We start from the raw sequence: 17,866 nt of genomic DNA, 5'->3' as shown, positions 1-17,866 counted from the left end.
GAATTGAAAAAACCAATGATCCCAATCGCGATTTCAAAAATAGTGAAGGGATTCTCATTGTACAGGAATAAGGTTTTGATCATCTTAATTTCTTCAGGATTTAAGCATGGCTATATTATGGACCCGCTAAATTGTTATATTTCAGACGTTTTTGTGTTTTTTTACTTATAATCTAACGATTGTAATCAAATGAGATCAAATTTAATGATAAAAAAAAAAGATTTGACGGTTGAAAAATTACATCTAACGTCCAAAATTATTCGTATGATTTTAAAGTACTTATCGAAATTTTAATATTTTTTAGATTAAAATGTTCATAAAAATAAATTAGGATAATCTACATAAATTTTCTTTTCAAAAAAGTTACTGAAAAAATAAAAATTAAGCTAAAATCATTATTTAATGGCTTTTTAATCAAAATGGTCTCTGAGATTTCAAATCAATAGAATTGGTCATGAGATTGTTCATCATCAATCATTTTGATCCTTGGTGAAAAACCTCCATTAAATAAGAATAAAATAACTAGAATACCCTTAATTTTTATCAAATCATTTTGGCCTATTATTTAATAAAATGAGGGTATATTTGTTATTTTGATCCTTATTTAACATAATTTTGCACGGAAAAGCCAAAATGATTGATGGTGAACATTCTCAATGACCATTTCTATTGATTGCAAATTTCAGGGACCATTTTGGCTAAAAAGCCTTATTTAATAATCTCGGACTAAAATTTTAAGCTATAAGGACAGGAAGAACAAAATAGTTTATGGGGGGCTTAAAATTTTCTAACTTAAATTTTTAAGCTTTGTCTCCAAGGGCTAGAGATGGCCTAGATAAATTTCATGGTGCGGTGAAAATGGCAAGAGAATAGCGTTTTTTTTTTTTTTTTTTTAAAGAAGATTTTCGTAAATTTTGGATAATAGATCAAAAGTTGTGAAACTCACGATTTTTGGGAAAAATGTGACTTGAATTCTCGCAGGATCTTTTTTGTATTTGGAGACGGTCTTACCATTTATGGAGTCATACAAATATTTTATATTTAATTTTTAAACCGAAAAGCTGACTGTTGGGTTTACATAAATCAAAAGCTGCAGTCTAATTTTGTAGAAGACAAAAACTAAGATACAACAACAACAAAACCTTTTTCTACTAAGTGAGATTGATTGTATGAATCCTATAACGCTATTGCGGTCGGTTTTGAAGACAAAAACTAAAATGATAAAACAAAATTGCATTTAGCTAATCGTAATTCGTAGGTACACTTAACACTTCAATGTTAATGAAGAAAAATATGAGAGAGGCTATTTGGATGCTGTAAAAGAATAACAACAATGGCATTACAAGAAGAGATGATTTTCCTTCCCCGAAATTTCGCAATAAACTTTCAACCGGATCTTCTTCGTTACCCATCTTTGCTGGGTAGACCACTGTTTTCCTCACACATTCTGCATCCTTAACGTTTCGAAATTGAATATACCCTTAGTTAACGGGAACTTTACTAGTATGTTGAACGGATTTGAACGGATGAGGTCGTTCTCTTTAACCTCTCAAAAGTCCGGTCTGTCAGCTCAGCATCGATTATATGTTTAACGGCTCTGCCTCGCTGTCCCTCTCCTTCATTGATGCCCGATCTTCACTCTCTGTTGACAGAATCAAATAGTTCCGACCATAAGAACGAAAAATATAAGGGAAGCTTGTCTAGGATTAGGCTATGGATTGAGCGAAAAAATGACTTACTGGGCTTGTCTGAAATCGCCATGAGGCGCCTCTGCAAGAGACATGCTATGAAGAGGAAGATCGAGCACATACCAAACATAACAGTCATTGGAAATGCATCAACCTGCAAAATACAAACGAAACCAACTGGTTGGTTACAGAAGAGGTGGACTGAGCACACGTACATGACAACATCATGTTCCTAAGATATACTCTGATAAACGACCAAGAACTGTAACATACATTATACAGCACAACGCAGACAAAAATGTTGAGAGGAATGCGGAAGAAGTTCATGATCGTGCTCCTGGCCTCCTCGGGGATGTACTGCGATCTCATCTTCATAATGGATGGCCAGAACAGTCCTACGCAAGCCTCAAAGGCACAGAATCCGAGAAGCTGGATGCAACCAGCAAAAGAGATGCTCCCTCCTTTCACATTGGAAGGTGCTACCAAGAACTGTTGGAAATTAGCAAAGTTAGGGGACAGCACGACAACTTAGAATAAATAAGAAAACAATACACCAGAATCCCAACATACACCAGTCACAATGGGAAGCAGGAGAGAGGCAGCTGAGACGGCAAAGACAATCTGCATATAGCTCTCTACTCTAGGTGTTTGGTGAGCCATCAACCGGGATGCAAGGGAGCTTCCAAGCATTGAAGACAACATGAAAGTGGCAAAAATAAAACCATGTGGAATGTCCTCCTCATTGGGGCTCAGAGCAGGAGTCCATAGGAACACAAAGGTATACATCGAACCTTCAAATAGAGACTGTATGGCACCCAGTAATGCGATTTTCTCATCTGAACCACGTAAAAAAGATAATAATAAATGAGACGGAGAATATAACTTATAGAACACAGGTGAAAAGACCATGAGGTTGTAAACGGAATGACAAGAATGGTTGGAGTTATGCAGGGGCAAACACCACAGCCGACCATTAAACATACACAATTTATCATCCAAAAATATTAGCTTAAGTTTATAGTATACCAGAAGCAATGGCAACAGCAGCACCCCGGAACTGCGTAAACAAGTCCTTGCTCTCTGAAGGATCTCCATAATTCTCTGTCCATGTGCATAAAATTACAAACATTCCAATTGTCAGAAAGCACGAAGCAGCATCGAAGGGTGCCACAGGCCCAAGAGCCAGTGCATCGACCAGTGTATTTCCAAGCAACCCAGCCAAGATAGCAACAACACCATTGCCAAGAAATATTGCCTTAGAGAATGTAATTGACAGCCATTGTTGTTCAAAACCTCTCTGCACAGTCAAGAGGAAGATCAGATCTAAGATTTATTGATACAAGGGGTTAAAAGTTCGAAATCAATCAAATTTTCACAGTTCACGCCCCCAACCAAGGGAAACAGCGCCTAGTCAAACTCAATGCCTATGTGTAACAAATAATGAAGTCCAAACAAAATACAAAGGCAACAAATTTTGTGCCTCAAGCAACCATTTTTCTTTCTGATATAAGCTAATGAGCATAATAGTAGTACCCTTTTGGTGAAGTAATCATCCACTAAAACCACACATCTAGAGTGGATCTGTGAGCAAACGATTTTAAAAAACAACGAAGGGCAGAGCAATGACGCGTTACCTTGTTGTGTTCTGCAACAAGCCATGATTCAAATGCTGAAAATAGAAGTGATGTGGCAATGCCACCCAAAATACGCCCCAACATCAAAACTTTGTACTGAGGAGAATGCTTGGTGATGCAGCTCAGTATGTAAGTTATACAATAAGTGATGCACGCCCTCTTTCGGCCCCTGAATTCACGACAACATCAGCTAAAAATTATCGAACAATCATGGAACCATTTAACAGATATTAGAGCGAAAACTCACTGTTTGTCTGCCAGAGATCCAACAATTGTTCCAAACAACATGGAAGAGCCAAAACCAGCAATGAAAAGCTGTCCGATGTCGCCTTTTCCGTATCCATACGTAGTGTACAGGTAGTAGACATAAGGACCCTGCAACCAGTCCCCAGCTATTGCCATATAACCATTAATTTGTCAGTAATTTAAACCAATTGTTCATTCAATTAGAGAAGTTCCTATATAATTAACTAAATCCACTCAAATTACAACCAAGTGCAGCTCAGATCCAACTTCCTATTCACCAATTCAGAAGAAACCAAAAGAAAATAGTTAAAATCAAAGCAACGCCAGCATATTTTTCAATCAGAAAAACGATGAACAAATCCCAAGATTCTTCTAAAAACCATGAACAAGTCAATCAAAACTATCAGAAAACATATTGAACACGCAGATCTCGCAAATGGGTGCTTAAATTTCCACTTAGAAACTCAATACAACTCACTAATCGCATCAGATCGGATCAAAATTCACCAAACCAAGGCACATACATTTGAAAACGAACATACACGCATTGAGAGAAATGATAATTTGGGTGAGATCTAGTGGGCTTACCCATCATGAGAGAGTAAACGAAAAGGTAATTGTTCTTGAAGACGTTGAAAGTTGACGGGGTGTTGATTCGGTCTTTGTTGCTCTTGCTGAGCTCCGCCGCGGCCACCACCACCGCTAGTATCCCGAACACCATGTAGTAGAAAACCTCCATTGTTACTCACTGCACTCTAGAGATAGAAAGGGAGAGCAGAGAGAGAGAGAGGAGAGGAGTGAGAATTTAAGGTACGTGTAGAGAGATATGGTTAATATAGCAAAAGAGGAAGAAGACGATTGAGCTCTGATCCTCTGCATCCGTCTTCTGTTTCTACAATCTGTAACGATGCATCGCACGGCTGTACGTTTACTGAAGTGTTTTGACTTTGGAAACAGATGGGGAGAAGAGTGCGAGTGCAGGACAATCCTGAGGATGAGGCAGCAGGAGAAACGCACTGCACGTGGTATTGTAATTTAAGATGTTCCACTTGGAGTGAAGTGACACGTGGCGACATCAGATTCATGACGTAGAGTTTGTTGGTGTCGGTGGGTTTTTTTGAGGGAGGTGGATTGTATACCCTCCTATTTCCATATTCTTTTCATGTTTTTTTATTTGTATGGTCACAGTTAAGCAACGTTAATATTTTATATTCCTATTACTTTTTGTTTTATTATTTCTATAAAAAATTAATATAAAATGTTGACGTGACTTTACCTTAACCACACATTACAGGGGCATGAGGAGAGTATGAAAATGGGAGGGCAGACAATCCACCTCTTTTTTTAAGGGGGCAGATTCTTTGCCCTCCCACTTCCCCTGCCTCCTGTTTTGTGTGGTCACGGTTAAATCACGTCAACATTTTATATTGTTTTTTATAGAGATAATAAGATAAAAAGGAATAGTAATATAAAATGTTGACGTGACTTAACCGTGACCACACAAACAGGAGGGCATGGGAGGGCACGGGAAGTGGGAGGGCAGAGAATCTGCCTCCTTTTTTGAGCGAGAATTCTCGCCGGGTCCTTTTTACGAAGTTTTCGAAGATTTTCAAATCACATCCGTCCATCGTACATCGTGCAATCAGAAATCATTGTAATTTTTTATTATTTAAAATCGAATATAGACTGTACCCGACGAAAATTGGCCGCACGATGTACGATCAACGGATGTAATTGGAGGATCCCTGAGATATTTACAAAGAGCATTCGACGAGGTCTTAGGTTCGATTCTCACTAAAAGCGAATTTGAACCACGTTATTTGCCAATCTATTGTAAGGTTTAATCGACTCACTCTCCACCCTCTTAGTTTAGATAATATCATTTGTTATCACTAATTCATAAACTACATTATTGCTAGCCCATTGTGAGGTTTAATCGACTCACTTCTCATCCCCTTAGTCTAAATAATTTCGAAAGTGAAAATAAATAGAATGAGGTGTTATCACTAATCTTGTATAATACCTCATTTAGAATTAATAAGAAATGGGATTCCTCCAACTTAACAGCATATCTTCCGTTACTCTGCATCATGTACTCACATGCAAATCCATAATCCATCCCTTTCAATCAGTTTTCGGCTTTACTTTAAATAAGTAGACATGCCGTGTACGAGTAGTATGGATATTTACATGTGATCTAATATTCTAGTTGATAAAGTGTTGGATTTCTATCCATGCGTCTCAGATTTAAGACTCATTTTCCGTTGTAATAATTTCGAGCCCTCTCCGTCCACTTAATAATTATAAAATTTTATAAAATAGTATTGATATGACAAAGAACAAGAACAAAGGTAGATAGGAGGCAGGTTCAAAGGAGATCATCTGGTGCTAGGTCACGACAGTACACCTTTTTAGAGGCAGAAAATACTTAGAGGCATTTCAGTCTCCTACAACCACGATCATGCGATTTACACGCGAAATGAATCAAATTCAGAATGAACCGTGATGTGGATTTAGAATTTGCTCCTATTGAGTCAACGGATGGTGATTTAAGAGCATTGATTTTTAGGAAAACGAACGAAAAGTCCAAAAAAAAAAAAAAAAAACTTTAGTTTTAATGAAAAATGACAAATAAAGGTATAATGAATAATATCAGGAAAAATTAAAAATATGATTTTTCGCTAAAAATAAACAGTATCGGGAGTGTTTCATTAAAACTTTCATTATTTTTTGGTGTGGGTTATATCATATAGGCACGGTCCTACAACATGACATAAGGGGAGGAGGTGAGGATGAAAGAAATTGAAACAGCAATAAACCCTCGGAAATATCAAATATCCACCACAAACTCAGATTTTGGGAAGAGAAAGAGATAAAATCCCATTATATCATTATCCATGCCCTACGTCACTCAACAAATAAGCACTCATAACATCCCAAAACACACCATTTCCATTTGTTTTGAATTATTGAATTATTGATCCAGATTATTTAGATTATATAGCTGCTGATTTCTCGGGGTTTTGGAGGATTTCTTGGGGCTTTTGGAGCCATAAATATATTTGGAATTAATGGCTTCTCTGACTTCGATCACGCTGAACCCATCTTATTCTTCCCCGTTGGGATCATTGGCTTCCAAGCATTGCCAGCATAACCAGAATTCCTGCTGGCTTACAGCCGTCGGATCAGTCAGATCATCATCATCCACAAGGCAACGGTTTTCGTCACAGGGCCTCAGAATCCGTAGTGCAGCAACAAAACAAGCTAAAACGCCAGGTACAACTATAAAACCTGTATTTACGTATAACAGACTAGTTCAGAATATCGCTTTGTCAAAAAAAAAAAAAAAAAAAGCGATTATAATTGAAGTCAAATTAATCCAGCCTCACTTGGTTTCTTGATTCTCATGTTTTGGAGAGGCTAGCTGAAGAGGACTGGAAGACTAAGAGGGAACTTCTCCTACAGAAAAAGGTACGTACACTTGTTCTCCTCTGAAACAGATAGAGTTCAATCAACGAACGCAACATGTGAATAATCTGCTCTGATACCATGTTAGAACGTTAGCATTGAACTATCACCGGTGCCGAAATTTTGACGAAAAAATGTGCAGGTGAGGAGTGTGGATGTGAAAGAAGCTCTGAGGCTCCAAAAAGAAAACAACTTCGTGATTCTTGACGTGCGGCCTGAAGCGGAATTCAAAGAGGTTCGGTTAAGTTTTCTTCGTCGTGATTGCATTTGTCACCCTTACCGGCGTCATGCCAATCTCTGCAGGAAGTTTGAGCTGGCTAACTAAGTACCGGAAAATGAATGTTTGCGGTGAATGCAGGCTCATCCGCCGGGCGCGATTAACGTGCAAATATACAGGCTTATAAAGGAGTGGACAGCGTGGGACATTGCCCGCCGTGCTGCTTTCGCGTTTTTCGGCATCTTTGCCGGCACAGAAGAGAACCCTGACTTCATATCGAGTATGTATTAAGTATAAGCTAGCTTGCTTTGTCAATAGACAACTTTTACAGGTGCAGAAACACCAAATAATAACAATGTTGTGGTATATGGTAACAGGTGTGGGATCGCAGCTTGATAAGAAGGCAAAGATAATAGTGGCTTGCGCCTCCGGCGGTACGATGAGACCTACCCAAAATCTCCCAGAAGGTCAACAGTCAAGGTGATTCAGTTTAGTTTCTTCTTCCTTGAGATTTCAATTCGTTGCAGAGTTGATCACGTTGATCACTTACGCCAGTCTCCTGCAGATCACTGATAGCAGCCTACTTGCTCGTCCTCAACGGTTATACGAATGTCTTCCACTTAGAAGGCGGACTTTACGAGTGGTTCAAAGAGGGGCTGCCATCGGTTGCAGAAGAAGAAGAAGAAGAGTGAAGTACCGGTGGCAGTATGAAAGAAAGATTGCTTCAAAGGAGCGTGTTTTGTTCATAAATGAGTGTGTGCGCGCGCGCGCTTGCCATTGATTTCTTAGCATAACTAACAACTTGTGAATTCGGATTCAAATTGAATGTTCTTGTAATGATGCTAAACATAACAACGACCGGATAATTTCCGCCCGTCTTCATCATTTCTCTTTTTCGATCAATTGAACTGCAGAATTCCATCAAAGATATAACAATAACAGAAAGCAGGCTTAAAGTTCAAACTTAATTTCTCCAATGGTAATTCACAAAGTAAATTGGAGAAACTTCACAAAGTTAAGATACAGGATGATTGTTACATGATGTATCATCACTGCAACCGGAGATCTTGTCCTTCCACCGCGCCCATGTACATGCGACAATCCTGTATCAAAGTTGCAACTCAGCCAGAATACCAAGTCATTGAAGCACAATAAGGTCGAAATTTTTTAAGCTTTACAAGGTGCCACGAGAAATTTTATCTTCTATTCCACGTCAAATGGATCAAATGGAGATAGCATGTGAAATGAGTGATCATGACGTCTCTTCAATCCTGTATATAGTGATTTCTTGCTGCTTGAAATACCGTCGGTCCTCTTCATCAACCAGAACAAGATTCAAATAATACTTCACGCTGAATTTGTTATTGATGTTGCGGTGTGTTGGTGTGAGTTCATAAGGGCTAAGAAACAATCTAATGGGAATTGATTCACCTGAAAAAGGTAAGCATATGCACGTAAACCATTCATATATGGACAGTTGAAGAATTGCAGCAAGCTTAGACGTTAATCATATTAAGAAAGCAAAAGAGTTAAAGAACATACCTCTTACTGGAGCACCATCCATCAACTCAAACTTAGCAAGTGTCTCTGTCTCAACATGAGTATTGGGCCCCGACCCTGTTGACTCTCGACGCCTGATCTCCAGATCCATATTCTTTATTTTGATTCTTACAAGAAGGAAATATATCTTGCCGATAATAACATCTTTCAGATGGTACCTGTATATCAAGTATCAACACACCAATAATTAACGCCAAATTGTTCTCTTTTGTTTTAACTTTCTCAACATAACATAGTTCCGATTTATTACATCCTAGGCACAAAGTTCTCTTTGTACAAACCCGCTCTACACCAGTGAGCTCAGGCAATGGTTGTGGAGCAATGAAACTTAGCATTTGAAAATAGCCAATGTTTCCAGATTTCATCTCATGCATGTAAACCACTAACAATACACATACAACCCTGGTCAGATATATTTCAACTTACTTGCTCTTGTTGTACTCAAACTCAATGTGCAGACAATCCTCAATTCCCACTTCCATCTGCAAAGGGAACAAAACTATAAGAAAGATCCATTGAGGGAGGACTAACAATGGGCTGGTTGTTGCATCACACTAGAGAGATGCAACATAAGATGGAATTAAGCTAATGGATGAACAGAAACTTTTTTGTTGCAGTACATATCTGGTACTCACTTTGATGCTATTGTTAATAGATGGAGGCGGGGAATAGTTGCGAACCTGAAGCACAGAACAACATCAATATAAATTGTGAGAATGCTACATGACTAATGATTGTGAATGGTAATGATAATCACTTATATGTGAAACCCTGTGAGTAGTAAATTGTGAGCAGGTTTTGAAAGCATAGACAATAGAAGGTGAGGAGCAGAATGAACAATATTGCTAAAAAATCCTGATTTCCAAGAAAACGAGAGAAAAGAGAGAGATTACCACAAAATCCTGGTATTCCACTATGCTACTACCATAACCACGACTAATTGTGACTTTCAGAACATACCTAGGAAGAGCAAATTTACAATATGTCAGCATGAATTATGAACATGATGTTCACGCAAAATCTAAAAGCTGCCAATAGATATTTACTTCAATTAACAAAAAAATAATGAAAATACAAGTAACGATGATCGTTTTAAGACTTACCTAAGTCTAACATTCACCCCGTTGTAAGTCTCATATGGCATCTCAACTGTAGAAAACTCAAAAGGATATGTTTTCCTTTCATATATATCTCCAGGAACATCAAGTTCACGAACTGTTAACAAGAGCAACAAGTTTAAAGACAATTACAAGGAAAACATCACCCTTTTTTCTTTCTTCAGTAAAATGATAAATAGACAGACTGATGATGGATAAAATATGAAAATTTGGAGCATCATAATGATTAATCCCTATCTTTCTTTATTTCTAATGTAAAGGGTTGGCAGTTATAAACAAGGAATCAAAATCAGTAGTTTGAAAAACTGAGTAGAAACTGTACAAAGCTAATGAAATGAAGCGAGAGCATACTCACCAAGGGAAGTAAAGTCATAAAAGTTGCCTCTGTCAAAGTACATCTCTGCAACATAAATAAAGTCTATAAGAGTGCTCGGGTAAGAAATAAAAATCCTAAGAAATGCTATTATTTTCACATTAAACCTCCATCTTTCCACATCATACAAATATAACACAGGAAACTAGCAAGTAGCAACAAAAAATAAAATAACAAAACAATACCGATTTGACCGAGGAGCTCAACTTTAACTCCATTGTGTTCGACCTTCTTCCCTTGAATTGGTTCTATATTAATCTGAAATTGACAACAAAGAAAGGAAATATCTCTAAGAGGTGATCTTTATAGTCTAAACTACTCGAAATCAATTTCCTAAAGATTTAACCTTTGTGTACTATAATGCTTATCATTCAAAACGATGCAATCAAACAATATACCTTCCCAGAAATGTTTTCTTGACTTTGAAAAAGTGGGACCAATACTGCTTGGCCACTTTCCTTCTTTAAGGGGACCTACAGAAACAGACCAGAGATGAGGGAAAAATGTTAAGCTGATTTTCCAATCTCGTATAGTTTTGATTTGAGATTTGCATTTAATAAAGCCATGGATAAATGATCTGTTGGAAGTAACAAGGAGCACGAGCTATCATCAATAATATGTTCTTTAACGATCCTGAAGGGAAAAATATCTCAATTTCTTCTTTAAACATGGATTACCTGCTTCCGAGTTTTGGCATCAGAAAACGTGATTGAAATGTTGCAGGATGGTTTGAATGCTCCAATTAAGTAATTCTGCGACAAATTGGAAGTGTGCCAAATTAATACCACAAAGAATTCCTCATGATTATAACGAGATTGAACAATGACCCCAGCAACCGTAGCTGTTCATGAAACCTTACCATGTTGATCAGGATAAAATGCCCAGTTCCTAATAGCTCACTCAAGAGACCTGAAAAATTCAATGTGGAAAATTCATGTCTCAATACACATTATAAAGCATTCCCTCTCGCTAATCATGTATAATTTACCAAACACCAAAATTTTTCCTCAATACCCTAAAAATTCACCTAGAATAAATGTCAAAACTAATAATAGTCAACTTCAGACACACATAGTTTGCAGTTACAAAGGTGCAAAATTTATCTGTTTATGCACAACGAACATTATTCTAAGCTCGCAAATCACAATTTACTCACTTAACCTACAATTTAAAATGCTAAAAACCCAATGCACGAATCGTAACCAAAAAACAGCTAAAATGCACAACCACCCACCATTTCCAAGCTCAAAATTTGTGCCCTAATTCTCACAGATAAAAAGGATTTCCCAATTCAACTGCATAGATACCTAATCGGCTCTAAATAGGCATAAAATGGGGAACAATTGAGCAAATTCAATCGATGATCAGCTTCAATCAGAGAAAAGTTGTAAATTTACAGGAAAGATTTTGAATATGGAGTTGGAGATTTATGAATTTCACGTACCTTATTGACGACGTAGTGAGAGATCGGCGAGCGCTGCGAATTGGGGATTTAGGGCTAACGGAGAAGAAGAGCGAAACTACTCCTCCTTGATCGACAGTTGGGAACAAGACTCGAAAGTGTATTGTTTTCCTTCTTCAAGCCGTCCTCGTTCTCACGTGCGAGCACGTGAACGAAGCTTCGATTTTCCTTCTTTGTTTTTTTCATTTATTTTTTGTTTGGAGGCAAGGCTTGAAATATTTTGATTTTCTTCATAAAGCTGAACCAAACTAATAGGATGTTACTCACTCTGGATCAAATAATTTTAAACTGTTTACGTAAATCACGCGACTCAAAGCAAATTTCTCACCCACACAATCGTGTTGTCCCTTACCCCTTCTATTAGGGGTGGGTTCAAAAAACTGAAAACCGAACATAATCAAAACCAAAATAATCGAATCGAACAAAAAAACCAAACAAAACCGAATTCTTTTGGTTTGGTTTCGATTTCAGTGGTCTAGAAACCGAACCAAACCAAATTAATTAAATTAATATTTTTTTAATTTAATTATCTGTTTTGAGTATTATTTTCTAACATATTTTAACGAAAAGTCTGCAATACTGTTCACTTTAACGAAAAATCACATTTTTACATTAAAAAGTTAAACCTGGTACTATTCACTTTACTTTTTATTTTGTTTTCATCGTTAAAACTCAAAGTTTTCAAATCATCTTCATTAGTTTTCCTTATTTTCTAAACCCAGTTTGTAAGCTCAAATGTGCTAAGCCTAATGTGTTGCCAAACTTTAAGCGCAAAATATTCAAAAAAAAGCCTTTAGAAACTCTAAACCCTAACCTATTATTTCTCCCCCTTCTTTTCTTTCACCCTAGTTGAAATGCTTATGTTATGATTCTGTTGGAGATGTTAAAATTTCGGTTCAATTTCGATTTTGACAAAAAATCAAACCGATTTGAACCAAACGCAGCCCTAGTTCCCTTCTCTCTCGTCTTAGAAAGCCTCCATGAAATATTTGCTTTCCCAATATATTGAGAACTCTAATTTTGCTTAGAAGAAAAAAGATAGATGAGTAGAGGCCTGAAGCTTCATGTCCTGTCGATTATTTCAATATAATAACTTATAGATGTAACGGAAAAGAATTCAAGGGCTTCGTGATCTATTTTAACTTTCGGATAAGTTTTCATTTGATTAAAAAAATCTTACAGCGTGTGGAAACTTTCAAATTGCTTGGAAGATAGCCGATTGCAAATCAAAAATTCGTCTTATTATCAGTTACATACAATATATGTTTATCTCTTTTGTCATATGATTAGTTCCGTAACAAAAATTCTAAACATACAACTACCAAACTTTAGCCTTCACCCTTAGAGCAATTCCAGCGTTGCAAAGGCCCCCTAGGGCAACTCACTATTGAATAGCCTCCAGTGAACAGTAACTGTCTTTTGTATCTCCATCCCTAATTGAATAGTCATGACAATAGATAATAAAATATTAGTATTTTTTATTTTATAAAATAATAAAAAATAATTTTATTTGTAATTTTGGATATGATTTTTAATCGGTCTAGTTGTACCACGTGTCATTTAGTTATGCGATTTTTTTAGACTATGATTTAGTTATGTAATTTTTTTTTATATAGCAGAATTTGAAAGATAGATTAATGGATGGTTATGAAATTAAATAAACAGAAACAATATAGGAGTTGAGATTGACTTTGTACCCAAAAGGTTGAGCTTATATCACCTATCATTTTCCTTGGGTGAACTCATTGGAATGAAAACATATATATATATATATATATATGTCTGTGTGTGTGTGTCATTAGATTTCCAAGTTCCACCTGTCATACATGCAAGACGGCTATACTTGTGAATAAGCCACCTAACATGCATTTGGTTCCAGGAAGTTCCCTCACTTCGCAAACTCTCTCTCTCTAGCACAGTGGCAAACTAGCCACCATCACCACCATTTCCTTGAGTAATTTAACCTCAAAACCTTATATGTTGAATCTATGGAGCATGTGGAACGCGAATGTGGTCTTGCATGCACCATCGGTGCACTGTGAGACATAGTGTCGTCAAAGCAGACAATCCAAGCTTCCAAACCCAATCTTGGCGACAAACTCCGATGAGAAACCATTGAATTCAAAGTCAGAGAGAAAGAAGAAGAAGGCGCGCGGGAGGTGGAGTGGTTGAAGGTCAAGGATCAAGTGCAGCACGGTGCCAGTGGAGACGAAGCTGGGGAATGAAACGGCCGAATTGATTTTTTTTGTTTTTAATTTTATAAAAATTTTATTAGTTTTTTTTTTCAATTTTTTTTTCGGATTTTTTTACATTTTTATTAAATATTTTATATTTTTATTAATTTTATAACGTGGCTGATGTCCCCAAGATGTGAGCCTTGCATCACTTGGCCCTCGGGCTCTCAGGCCACTGACTCATGTTGGGACTCTCCCTCGGGCCCCCCCTGGGCAATCGCCAGCATGGGTTGGAGAAATTTTTAGTTGTGACGGGAACACCGATGCTACACCACGTGTTTTTATATAAATGGTGGAAATTTTTAATTTTTAAGTTATTAATCTTTTAACGCACATATCTCACCATTTATATGGGTAGTGTACCACCTTATGTGACAATCACACTGAAAAATCTCTCCATAGGCTGGACTTGATTACTGAGGCGATTTGCTCCTGTTCTCGTGTTGGTCCATCGGGCTACTCTCCCTGCTGAACTTGCTCTTAAGGAAAACCTCACTTAACAAAAAGTCATAACTCTGATTTGTAAAAATAGTAAGGCGCAAAAAAAAATAAGGGCCATTGTCCATAAAACGGGTCGACAACACGAGCTTAACCAAGTCAAATCGAAATTTTCACGTTTCCTCATTGTTTGAATTAAGAAAACAATATTACAGTAAAAATATATATATATATATATATATTGTATTCATCGTCCTAATGTTATTTTACAAGAATTATATATGGCTACTTAAATAATGAGTACAAGTTCATACTCAAAGTTGTTCGTTGTCAATTTATAGAATTTCGTATTTATATTAAAACCATTCGTAGTATAAATCACTTTACAAATATCGTTTCTGCAAAAAATCAATTATAATTGAAGTCGTTTAGTCATCAAATTATATAAAAAATAGATCAACAAAATTAGTAAAAGCAATATAAACCGTCAATATACTGCTTATAATAGATTGACTATAAACATACTTAGTTTTAATTCATTTTACAGACCTTTACAATGTGATTTATAATATAAACGACTCTTATCTTTAAGCACAAAATTCTGTGATTCGAACACGATGAATTTTGAGAGTTCTTACTTATTCTTGAGTAGCTAATCTTTGTTCATTTTACAACGGGACTAAATAATTGAATTTCAAAAAATATATAACACTATGAAATTACAAATTCAACCTTTCATGCCTTAAACCATCCAACTTCTCCGCGGAACTTGAATCCAACGGCGGCTCTTCCTTCCTCCGACTCCCCATTTTCAAAAGACCGTACAATTTCCTGAACTCCCTCACCGTGTGAACACTTTCATGGCAAAAAACGGCGCTGGGTTCGCCCGACTCGTCGACGGACCGACCCGACGAACTATTTGACAACGTTTGCCCGACTTTGTTCGCTCCCTTCATACTATCCACATTCGTCTGCAACGCCGAGATAACCGACTTCAAAGCCCGACTCGGCGAGCTCCGATTCGAAATCATAATCTCGCCGATCGCCGCCGGGCTCAGACTCGCTCCTCCGTGGAAAATCTCCTCCACCTGCGGGAACAGCTTGTGTTCCTTTAGCCCGAGGTAAGTGCTGGCCAAGCTCTTGAAAGCGGAAAAATCGCAGAGTGGAAAATGGATGTGGACATCGACCCGACCCGGCCTCAAAACCAACTGGTCCACCTGATCCTTACCGTTCATCGTGAAAACCAAGACGCGCTCCTCACCGCACGACGACACTATCCCGTCCATAAAATTCAACAGCCCGGACAAGCTCACAGCCGTGGATTTCTCCGCCAAGAAACGGTCCAGATCCTCCACCACGATCAGCGACTTCGGCGTCGTTTGGAGGAGAAGCATTTTCAAATCGGAGTCATCGGCGACTTTGGACATGTCGACGTCGTACACGTCGTAGCCTAAGAACCTCGCCATGGCGGCGACGAAGCTGGTTTTTCCGGTGCCGGAGGGGCCGTAGAGCAAAAAGCTCCGCTTCCAAACTCGGCCTAGTCGGTGATAATACTGCTTCGATTTCGAGAAATTCTCAAGATCGGACCGGACTTTATTCTTCAGCTCGGCGTCCATCACGACGGTGTCGAAGGTGGCAGGGTGCGTGAACGGAACCGATCGCCACCGTTCGTTTTCACGCGAGAGGTTCATGTACAGCTTGATATCTCTGTTCCGCTGCTCGATTTCATCGGCGACGGTAAGAATGTGTTGGAAGTACTGGCGGAACACGCGGCGCTTGTCGGACCGGTTGATTTTCAAAACGAAGGACCGGATTCCGTCGGACTGGGATTTCTGAATAGTCCAAGAGAGCTTGGCGCTGAGGAAGGTGTCGTGGACGGCGGAGTTGTTGGCGTCGTGCCGGAAGACGATGTCGTTGGATTTGGCGCCGGTGAAGAGGTTGGTGAAGTCGGAATCCTCGATGGAAGGGAGGGAGTCGAGGTAGACGGAGATCTTGCCGTAGAGCTGGTTCTCTTGGAAGTGCTCGTTGAACTGCGGGATTTTGTAAAACTGGTAGACTCTGAACCGGTCCGCCAAGGATTGCCATAATTTTGTCAATTTGTGAACCAGAGATGTTTTGGACATGAACCGGAGAACCAGAACCAAAGAAACAGCAAACAGCAAGAAATAGAAAAATGCCATGAATCCGCCCATGATAAACGAACAATTAACCCGAAATCGAGCTAGCTAGCCCACCACGGTAAGGATTGTAGCACCCAACGTGCTAGCAGTAGTCGTTGAAGAGCCTCCGATGCTTAAGTTAGTAACTAAAGAGCCTTCGATGCTCAAATCAGCTGAATTCGAGGCTAAATTTGGGTTGCTAAAATTTGGTTTGATGAAATCAAAGAGAGAAAGGAGTGGAGGTGATGGGTGGAGATTGAGAATGATATTTGGAGGAGCAATTTAATGGGTTTGGGTTGGGGGAACAATGCATGGAGACGGCTTGAGCCGGCAAATTAAAGTTGGGTGAGTTGGGTCAATAAAAAGAGCAACAACGGGCGTGTACGTAGAGAAGGAGAAGAAATGTGGATTGTATTGTTTGTCTTTGGCTGTGAAACGATGACCAACGACTAAGGGCTCATTCTCTCTAATATTTTATTTAATTATTTTAGAGGACTATTCACATGTGCCCCCATTTTATTCAATTTCATTAAATTGACCAAACCCAACCAATTTATTGCCCCTTGATTTTTGACAAACGGCGCTGGATTTTAATGAAATCTTTTTTTTTTTCGTTTTAAAATTGATTGGAAGCGTTTTTTTCGTAAGTTTCTTAAATAATATTTTATTTAATTATTTTGGAAGACTATTTACATGTGGAGAGATTTTTCAGTATGACCGTCACATTAGATGGTATATCATATGTTCTTATATAAATGGTAGGATATGTATGTTAAAAGGTTAATAACTTAAAAATTAAAATTTTCAACCACTTACATAAAAACACATAGTGTACTATCCGTGTTCCAGTCATAACTAAAAATTTCTCTCACATGTGCCCCCATTTTATTCAATTTCATTAAATTGACCAAACCCAACCAATTTATTGGCACTTGATTTTTGACCAACGGCGTTGAATTTTAATGGAATCTTTTTGTTTTTTTTGTTTTTTTAAATTGATTAAAAGCACTTTTCCATGAAGTAATAAAATGTTTTTTCTTAATTCACTTGTCATTTTATTAAAGATTCGTTCCAAAATCATTTTTAACAAGGACGCTTTCAGCCATTTCAAAAATATCTCTAGACGAGCCCTTAGCTTTTTAGATTTATCACTTTCACACTATGTCGGAATTTTTTTTATTACACCCTTACACTAAGAAGTGAGAACGATTTTAAAATATGTGACCATTTTTAATTGATTTGAAATAATGTTGCAATGACGCAAATTAA

General features: G+C 37.8%; 4 protein-coding genes across 4 annotated transcripts; 1 reads left to right on the top strand and 3 right to left on the bottom strand.

Annotated features, from left to right (window-relative positions):
* Positions 1 to 1,213: 1,213 nt before the first annotated feature.
* Positions 1,214 to 4,376, bottom strand: LOC137720643 (uncharacterized). The gene is made up of 8 exons (XM_068459732.1): positions 4,157 to 4,376; positions 3,570 to 3,714; positions 3,323 to 3,491; positions 2,715 to 2,985; positions 2,259 to 2,524; positions 1,962 to 2,177; positions 1,740 to 1,842; positions 1,214 to 1,642 (listed from the first exon to the last, which is right to left on the bottom strand). Exons 1-8 carry the CDS (start codon positions 4,305 to 4,307, stop codon positions 1,581 to 1,583), a joined length of 1,383 nt encoding a protein of 460 aa, XP_068315833.1. The 5' UTR covers positions 4,308 to 4,376; the 3' UTR covers positions 1,214 to 1,580.
* A 2,027-nt stretch (positions 4,377 to 6,403) lies between these two features.
* On the top strand, positions 6,404 to 8,138 carry LOC137720745 (rhodanese-like domain-containing protein 14, chloroplastic). The gene is made up of 6 exons (XM_068459861.1): positions 6,404 to 6,844; positions 6,993 to 7,039; positions 7,179 to 7,271; positions 7,395 to 7,533; positions 7,631 to 7,733; positions 7,819 to 8,138. The coding sequence occupies exons 1-6, from the start codon at positions 6,640 to 6,642 to the stop codon at positions 7,943 to 7,945; spliced, it is 714 nt and encodes a 237-aa protein (XP_068315962.1). The 5' UTR covers positions 6,404 to 6,639; the 3' UTR covers positions 7,946 to 8,138.
* Positions 8,091 to 11,860, bottom strand: LOC137720744 (vacuolar protein sorting-associated protein 26A-like). Its single transcript, XM_068459860.1, has 12 exons — positions 11,749 to 11,860; positions 11,164 to 11,213; positions 10,982 to 11,056; positions 10,703 to 10,777; positions 10,490 to 10,562; positions 10,287 to 10,331; positions 9,917 to 10,028; positions 9,707 to 9,773; positions 9,449 to 9,493; positions 9,240 to 9,295; positions 8,796 to 8,971; positions 8,091 to 8,684 (listed from the first exon to the last, which is right to left on the bottom strand). Exons 2-12 carry the CDS (start codon positions 11,164 to 11,166, stop codon positions 8,506 to 8,508), a joined length of 906 nt encoding a protein of 301 aa, XP_068315961.1. The 5' UTR covers positions 11,167 to 11,213; positions 11,749 to 11,860; the 3' UTR covers positions 8,091 to 8,505.
* A 3,202-nt stretch (positions 11,861 to 15,062) lies between these two features.
* LOC137721234 (AAA-ATPase At2g46620-like) lies at positions 15,063 to 16,923 on the bottom strand. Its single transcript, XM_068460333.1, has one exon. The coding sequence runs from the start codon at positions 16,628 to 16,630 to the stop codon at positions 15,158 to 15,160; it is 1,473 nt and encodes a 490-aa protein (XP_068316434.1). The 5' UTR covers positions 16,631 to 16,923; the 3' UTR covers positions 15,063 to 15,157.
* Positions 16,924 to 17,866: the final 943 nt, after the last annotated feature.

This window comes from Pyrus communis, chromosome 16 (assembly GCF_963583255.1).
Source record: "Pyrus communis chromosome 16, drPyrComm1.1, whole genome shotgun sequence".
Classification (NCBI taxonomy): Eukaryota; Viridiplantae; Streptophyta; class Magnoliopsida; order Rosales; family Rosaceae; genus Pyrus; species Pyrus communis.
Note: the sequence above shows the minus strand (reverse complement) of the source record. Positions and strands in the feature narration are given on the sequence as shown.